General features: G+C 42.3%; 1 protein-coding gene across 1 annotated transcript; it reads left to right on the top strand.

Annotated features, from left to right (window-relative positions):
* The first annotated feature begins 727 nt into the window (after positions 1-727).
* LOC134087041 (B-cell receptor CD22-like) lies at positions 728-8119 on the top strand. Its single transcript, XM_062540242.1, has 11 exons — positions 728-767; positions 1464-1530; positions 2655-3002; positions 3087-3329; positions 3580-3897; positions 4023-4277; positions 4389-4661; positions 4816-4903; positions 5043-5097; positions 5786-6084; positions 6950-8119. The coding sequence occupies exons 2-11, from the start codon at positions 1476-1478 to the stop codon at positions 7002-7004; spliced, it is 1989 nt and encodes a 662-aa protein (XP_062396226.1). The 5' UTR covers positions 728-767; positions 1464-1475; the 3' UTR covers positions 7005-8119.
* The last annotated feature ends 262 nt before the right edge of the window (positions 8120-8381 follow it).

Below are 8381 nucleotides of genomic sequence, written 5' to 3' on the forward strand. Positions count from 1 at the left end.
AATGACATTTCACTAATATATCAAAAATGTAAAGCTAAAAGAATAATTTGTAATCTGATTTTAACATAAATTTCTGTACTCAATATACAGTCTGCAAGTTCATGTGTATTTCAGTGGATGATAGTTTAGCTACTGAACATCAGACATCAAAAGTGTTGCAATACAAAAATAAAGATTGACTTGCTATAAATAACCAGCTGTGGAAGGAGATGGAGAACAGCTCACCAACTGCCATCACACATTCTAACAGTTTCCAGCAGGAGGACAAGAAGTAACCATATTAGCCCATAACAACCAGCGAACTGAGACGACCACAGTCAAACGTTCAGGACAAGGAAATTATGTCAGATCAGCATCAGCAGAGTAGCCTGGCACAATGATGACGTTTTTCTTCATCTCAGATGGGCAAGAAGTGCATGTATAAATAAACAGTTACATGTAGATAAATAGATAAATAACTATAAACAATAAAATTGTTTTGTGGTCCAAGTTAAGCACAGTGGGGAGTCTGGAGAGTGAGTGAGTGAGTGTGTAGAGCAACACATGCAGTTGGTCTTCACACTGATTTCAGATAAGACAAAAACAGAAGTGCAGTCTCCACATCAACAACTTCTCTTTCAATGGTCCCCCTTCTCTCTCTCTCTCTCTCTCTCTCTTTCTCTCTCTCTCTCTCTCTGTCACACTCAAAAACACTTTCACACACGCTTGCTTAAGAGAAGTTCCTGAATGCACAGAACAGCTCACTCTCTCCCTGTCAGCTAACACAAGTAAGTGCAATATTTTACTTCTTTAGTCAATAGCTATCTAAAAGCAACAACAACAACAACAACAACAACAACAACAACAACAGGTACAACATGAGACTATATTCTTTCCTCGTTCTAGTTTTAAAAGATAGGAAGGCGACATGCCTGTTCTTAATCTGTACCCTACTAAGCGTCTAAAGATAGCAAGATGGATCCAACACAGTGTGTTAGCTTTACCCTCTTCATGTCATTTTGCTGTATCGTCCGTGTACTGTGTTCTTTCCAGTGGGTGGTGGTGGCGTAGTGGTTAATGAATTGGCTCGCATACTGTATACAGTAGTTGCCAGGAAAGTTGTGGGTTCAATTCCTGGGTCCCACTGTTGTGCCCTTAAGCAAGGCAAGGAGTTGTTCCAGGGACAATTTGCTAAAAAATAAAATAAATAAAAATGTTTTAAATCATTAAAAATGAATGTAAATGCACTGAGGGCTCTCACACTAGAGAGCATGTGTGAAAGAATGTGACATTTTGAGCGTAATAGTGAGGGTGTAATAGTCTCACCCTACTTACACACTACAACGTAGAAAAAACGTAGACACTACGACGCAGAAGCAGTGTCCCGTCTCCCAGACTTGCATGAACACTTGACCACATTGCTACACTTCACTACACTGCTGCCACTAGAGCCGATGATGCTGAAATCTTGTCTTTTTTGTAAGGTTGATGCAACCATGTCAACCACAAAAGGCCCTGTGATACTCACTGCAGCCTTCTGGCTTTTATCAGGTAATCCTTCCATGTATTTGTATTTGTGTTTCTTAAGGCTTGAGGGCCTTCTCTTCTCCAAGTTAGTTACACTGGTGCTACAGTGAAAATACAGCCTTCCTTCGTGGAATTAAATATGAGGGGCGAACACAGCAGGGACATCCAAGGGGGATGTCAGACATTGATATAGACCCCTTGGCTGCAGTGGAGGAGGAGTAGGTGTAGCGGAGATCTAGAAGAGGAGTAGTGTAGGAGTAGAGGAGGTGTAATATAGGTGTAGTGTATACAGTAGGTGTAGCCACTGTTTTGCTCCCTTCACAACAATGAGAGACTGACATAGGAGTAGCGGAGGAGTAGTGTAGGAGTAGAGGAGTAGCGGAGGAGTAGCAGAGGTCTAGTGTAGGAGTAGAGGAGGTGTAATATAGGTGTAGTGTATACAGTAGGTGTAGCCACTGTTTTGCTCCCTCTCACAGCAATGAGAGACTGACATAGCAGTAGAAGAAGAGTAGCGGAGGAGTAGAGGAGGTGTAGCAGTGGTGTAATGTAGGGGTAGAGGTGGTGTAATAGGTGTAGCGTATACAGTAGGTGTAGCCACTGTTTTGCTCCCTCTCACAGCAATGAGAGACTGACATAGCAGTAGAAGAAGAGTAGCGGAGGAGTAGAGGAGGTGTAGCAGTGGTGTAATGTAGGGGTAGAGGTGGTGTAATAGGTGTAGTGTATACAGTAGGTGTAGCCACTGTTTTGCTCCCTTCACAACAATGAGAGACTTACAGAAGCTTCACTGTAGCAGCAGCGTTCTGATTCCTGCTCCTTATTTCTCCGGAAGTAAAGAGCTTGCACGTACTGTAGAGCACCCAGGTATATTGGTAAGGCACAAGGCTTTGATCACAACATAATTGTCTGCTGAGTAGTTCCCAATCCCGTACCTAGTTGGCCTGTTGTATCCACACATTCCTGATGATGCCATCTCTTCTGCGGCCCCACTGCCCACACAAGTGAATGAGCAGCTTTGATATGTAGTAAGGAGTTCCCACAATGCACTTCATCCCATCACAGCTAGTAGCTGATGATGGCAGATCTTCAGTTGTGAAATGTCCTGCAGCAGGGATGCTTTAATCTCTCTCTAACATGTGTCTACTGTCTAGGTGTACTTGGTGAGGGCCCCTACAGCGTGATGTATTCCTCTAGCAGCATTTGTGGTTTGAAGGGGTCATTTGTGGACATTCCCTGCACTTACTCGTATCCAAGTGGTAAACAAGTCAGAGAGGCATACTGGTTCATCAAATGGAGGCAGGGGAGAGAACCGGATTATTTGAATCAGGATTCCAGATATCAGGGGCGTGTGGAATATCTGGGTGATAAAGTGAGCGACTGCACCCTACGAATCAAGGACCTGAGAGAGACAGACATTGACGAAAAGTACAGATTTAGGTGTATAATTAATGTATATAAGGAAAAATTTGCTGGATCTGAGGTCTCTCTGACACTTACAGGTTAGTACTGTGGAGAAAATATTTTCATTTAACTTTAAAAAATGGTTTGTTGCATTGAGGTAATAACATCCTTTTTGCACACAGATCTTCGTGTAACATCAAGTCCAGTATCAGTGAGGATGCATGATAGTCTGACACTGACCTGCAGCACCACCTGCAGTCTGAGTAACAAGCCCACCTACATCTGGTACAGGAACTCACAGCCTCTGAGTAACACACACACAACAAGCAGCCACATCATGTCCATAGCCTCATTTAGCAAAGAGGATGCTGGTAGTTACTCCTGTGCTGTAAGAGGACATGAGGATCACCCATCACCGTCTGTGTGTAAGTGAAGTTGTGTGTTGCTGTTTATTATTCTAGGTCTCTGTTTCCACTCATACACTCAGTAATAGCCTAAATCCAGCCACTCAGACCTGAAACACACACACACACACACACACACACACACACACTAGTGTACATCAGTAGCATGTTGTGACCTACACCCCACAGAGCATCTGTGTGTTGAAGTATGTGTGTGTGTGTGTGTGTGTGTGTGTGTGTGTGTGTGTGTGTGTGTGTGTGTGTGTTTCAGGTCTGAGTGGCTGGAGTGTGACCTACACCACACAGAGCATCTGTGCATTGAAGGGCTCCTCAGTGGAACTCCACAGCTATTACACCTACCCTTGTGATCATACAGTCATGAAGGCATTCTGGTATATCACAGGACATAAAGATCTGAGAGAGGATGAACACTATCAGGGTCGTGTGGACTATACTGGAAATAACAGCAATAACCACACTTTGACCATAAGAAACCTGAACCTTGATGATGCAAAAACATATACCTTCAGATTTGTAACTGATAAAGAAGTAAAGTTTTCGAATGGATATCTTAGACTCTTAGTTACAGGTATTTGCATAAATATATTCCATAATGGTAGTGTTCTCAACAGTATTTCAAATGTTGAAATGGACACATGCAAAAAAATTCTGTATGAAGTGCATCTTATATTAATACAATCTAATCTATTTCAGAACTGCAAGTGTTGGTTAATCCTGACACTGTAAAAGAGGGAGATGAAGTGACTCTGACCTGCAACACCACCTGCAGTCTGAGTACCAACCCCACCTACATCTGGTACAAGAACTCACAGCCCATTGATAATCCACACACAGCTGACAACAGGCTGTACATACACTCAGCCAGCCCTGAAGATGCAGGCAAATACTCCTGTGCTGTTAAGGGACAAGAGATCCACAGTTCACCTGAAATGACTCAGGATATCAGATGTATGTGATATTCATGGCATCTTTTTTTAAAGGCAACATATATAAAAAAGAGAACTGAAGAGGTTGCTGATCCAGTCATCATGTACTGTATCTTCCCTTTCAAATCTGCAGATGCTCCAAGAAACACCTCAGCATCACTCAGTCCCTCTGGTGACCTTCATGAGGGTGACTCAGTGACTCTGACCTGCAGCAGTGATGCCAACCCACCAGTGCACACCTACACCTGGTACAGGAAGACCGGAGATGAAACAGTTCTTCAGGACACAGGGAGGATGCTGAGCTTCTCTCTTAACCTTGTCACTGATGTGGACGAACTTTATCACTGTGAGGCGCAAAATGAGGTCGGCTCAGAGAACTCAACCGGAGTCAGGGTCTCCTTGCCAGGTCCAGAGAACTTTCTTATTTTCACTTCAGAGTTTGAAAAAATTGTAGAGTGTTGGTGATTTTGGCAACATTGTGAAACCATTTCTTCTTCCCTTGAAATTCTTGAGTTGGACTTTTGACATACAAATCAATGGTTTTCTACATTTCTCTTTAGGTCCTGGCTTGCCCAAAGCAATCCTGTTTAGTGCTTTGGTGGGCATCTTGGTTATAGCTCTGTTGTCGGTGGCCATTGTATGCTGGAGGCAAGTCCCAGAGAAATACTTTCATATCAGTTTATTACAGTAATCACCACTTCAGAATAAAATATGCATATCTATCTATATGTCTAGCTATTCTGTGTCTGCACAAGAACATTTTGTTTGTGTTTGGAATATACTGCAGGAGACAGGAGACTCAATCAACAAAAACCTCAATGAGAATTCACAGCAACACACAGGTAAACACTGCCTATTCAATGGTCTTCAAACTAAATCTAGCACCATAATATAATTACTCCAAATGTAATTATAGATGATCAGAAATAAACTGCATTAGGGCATCAATGTCCAAAGTGTCAAATGGTCCACTACAGCCTCTTCGGCAAAATAAGATGAGCTCAGCGCTTTGTTTTTGGTTCGATTGTGTACAGTTCTTAGTGAAAAGACGTTCAAGAAGAGCAGCTGTGTGCACATCCCACCTTGCAGGTGCAGGACAAATGGAGAGTAACTATGGAAGAAAAAGTAATGTCCGCAACACTGATAAATGCTCCCGGTTTAATATTGAAAAAAGTGCAAGATGAAGACCCAGTAGGGTCGAAACGTTGCACTTTTTTCAATATTAAACCGCTTGAAAAAGCTTTTCACTTTTTCTTCCACAGTTCTTAGTGAAGACACCGGTTAGCAATCAGAGATACATAGACTTCATGTAAAAGGATAATACTGATTTAGGAAAGACACATTGTCAGAGGTCAGCCTACACAGATGCACTGAAAAGAAAAGTCAATACGTAGGCATGTAACACTGAAAATACAGTAATGGCACTCAGGTAATGTCATCTGTCTCTGACATCTGAAAATGTTTGGACTGTTAGTACTTTACTCAGTCAGAATAACTAGTCTATGCTGCTTATTGTCTGGTCTTTCACAGGGACACTCTGATCCTGTCTATGGAAACATCTCCACAATCCCCTTGGCCTCTGGCTGTGGACAGAGAGTCCCTGCAGATCACAAAGATGATGAAGACGACATCCAGTACGCCAGTGTCCAGTTCAAACCCAACAAACAGTGGGAGGTGCCCAGCCAAGAGGAGGACGTCCAGTACGCCAGCGTCCAGTTCAAGAAATCAAGACCAGAGTCCAACATCCCTGAGCCGCCTCTGTCTGACACATCACAGGAGGAGACCCAGTATTCCTTACTGACTCTACAGGGACTCAGTGCTGCCACCCAGTGAGTATTTACTGATATTGCAGCACACAAGATGACGTGAGTTATTCTGAGCCACTACAGTGTGCACCTGGTTTTCACCATACTAAGCTCAATCTTTTAAGATTGAACATTAGTCTGGGGAAGATGCGCTTTGATTCTACTACAAAAGAGGCGTGATCAATGTGCATCGTTCAAATGACTCCGTACGAGCGGGGCTAGTTGGTAAATTAAACTTTTAGCCTACCAAAGCCGGTCGGTAGAATCGCAAACACGTCCTTCTGCTGTATGAACTGTTCCAGGGCAAGTTTTTTGTTCTGTTTTCAAAGAAAACTTGCCTTTAACATCTTCCAAAACAGAAGCAACGGCAGCTTAAGTTTCGTTATCGTCATGTCACCGGCCAATAGCGTGCCAGGACTAGAGTATGGCCGTTTCTGATTGGACCCAAAGATTCTGGCAATGAAACAGCGCAAGAAGACCTGCTGGTATCCAGCCTGAGCTGCCAGGCGAAATTCAAATTCCCCGGAAGTTCAGGCAGGGTTCACCCAGCCTAGTGTGCACCATGCTATCCACCACTCCATTCTCTGACCCAAATTCTCTGTTGCCTGAACACATTTCTTTAATCAATCACTCATTTGACAAAACTGTAGGCAGTTTTCACATATAAAACACAATTTGCAGATCTCATAGACTGTTTTTTTGTGTGTTTTTTTTGCAAAACTGTTAGTTGACAACAGCTATTCCCCAACAGAAAAGTTATTTTAGAAATGAAGGTGCCCATCTTTCGTGACAAATCCTTAAGCCTATAAGGCATGCAGAAATCGGACGAGAAAGAGTCCTCAGTTTCACTTGATAAGCTCCCACTGACTGAGATGTTCCCTCTCCACAGAACAGGGGCTGAATCGGTGATCTACAGCAACGTCAATACAAATGCCAAACCATAACACCACGGTTTGAGGAAGAAGCCCAAACTAGAACAAGAACAAGAGACTACGGCCTGATATCAAGATTGTGTGATGATTAGTGAGGTGTGCAGTGATGTGTGTAGTTATATTGATGTATTATTTGACACACCGTATTTTCTTATTTATTTTTTAACTCTGGGGAGAACTTTATAATCCTATCAATTAACCAAGGTTTATCCATTGATTGTGCAAACATTTCCTCTGTTTTGAGGTTAGTACATAACTAGTTCTAATCGACTGGAAATGTGACAAACATGCTTGGACAAAGACCCATGGTTATCTTGTCCCCACACATAGTATGGGGATGGTAAGAGAGGCAAAACAAATCTATAAGAACCACTGTTGGAGAATTAAAGAAAATTGTATCATCTTTGGGGTCACCAAGTCCCTCAAAAATCTTCAAAAATGACCTCAGTGGTAATAAATTATTTTAGAGGACATGACAGATAAAAGTATTTGCTGTGATTTAATTACAAATGTAAAAGCAAGCAAGTTTTTTAAATCTGTGATTAGTGTGTGGCCTGTAGGATTTTAATAGGAGGATGAGGATCATGCATTTATACTCTGCATTGTAACCACTTACCAAACTGCCTTCTACGTCTGCCTTACTAGCATCATACATCTAGGCTAACTACTAACTAGTGTAGCTTCCTCTAGTCCCAAACACTCAGCCCAAAACCCAAAACCTTATGCATGTATGAACACATTGAAGGAAAGGTTATGCAGATGACCTTATATTTTCCTCCAAAATGGCTCTGTTGCCAGTGGGGCGATGGCGGTGTGAAGATAGACGTCATGTTCCCATGTTACTTAGAACAGTTCCAATTTCCAATTGAAATGGATGGAATTACTGTAGTCCTTGCCAAGTACCTACAGTATGGAGCGTGTCAGAGAGGGAGAGAGGGGTTCAGAGAGAGAGGGAGAGAGAGATTTCTTCTTTCCTTTGTTCCTTTTCCATGGTGGGAGACTGTCAATGTAGAAAGTGGTACCGATGGTACCGGATATATATGATGTTATATTTGCACGTCACTGAAACCATCTGAAACTTCACTAATTTCTCACACACCAGGATGAAATTAATAAAATGAACTCTGCAGCAGTGTTTACAGTTCCTCTTTCCACTGAAGCTGGCGGCCACTTTTTCTCACCTTCACTAGCAGCCTTTAGTAATCTTGCAGGCCAGGGTCATGTCAATATGCTGAATGTTTGGAGACAACTACGGAAACTAAATACTATTTCTCTTACTATACCTACATTGTAGTAATGAATGTAGTTAATAGTTAATGCTGCTATCATTGTTTTGCTATTATGCACCTCGTTGAAATGTTATTAGTAGAGGTACTGTCAGCAGTTGTT

The sequence above is a fragment of the Sardina pilchardus genome, chromosome 1, assembly GCF_963854185.1.
Source record: "Sardina pilchardus chromosome 1, fSarPil1.1, whole genome shotgun sequence".
Classification (NCBI taxonomy): domain Eukaryota; kingdom Metazoa; phylum Chordata; class Actinopteri; order Clupeiformes; family Clupeidae; genus Sardina; species Sardina pilchardus.

Excerpts from the sequence above, each read along its gene's own strand:
- LOC134087041 (XM_062540242.1), top strand. The coding sequence starts at position 1,476 with ATGTCAACCACAAAAGGCCCTGTGATACTCACTGCAGCCTTCTGGCTT. Across the intron at positions 3,898-4,022 it reads TCTTAGACTCTTAGTTACAG|AACTGCAAGTGTTGGTTAAT; the intron begins GTATTTGCATAA and ends AATCTATTTCAG. Across the intron at positions 4,662-4,815 it reads AGTCAGGGTCTCCTTGCCAG|GTCCTGGCTTGCCCAAAGCA; the intron begins GTCCAGAGAACT and ends ATTTCTCTTTAG.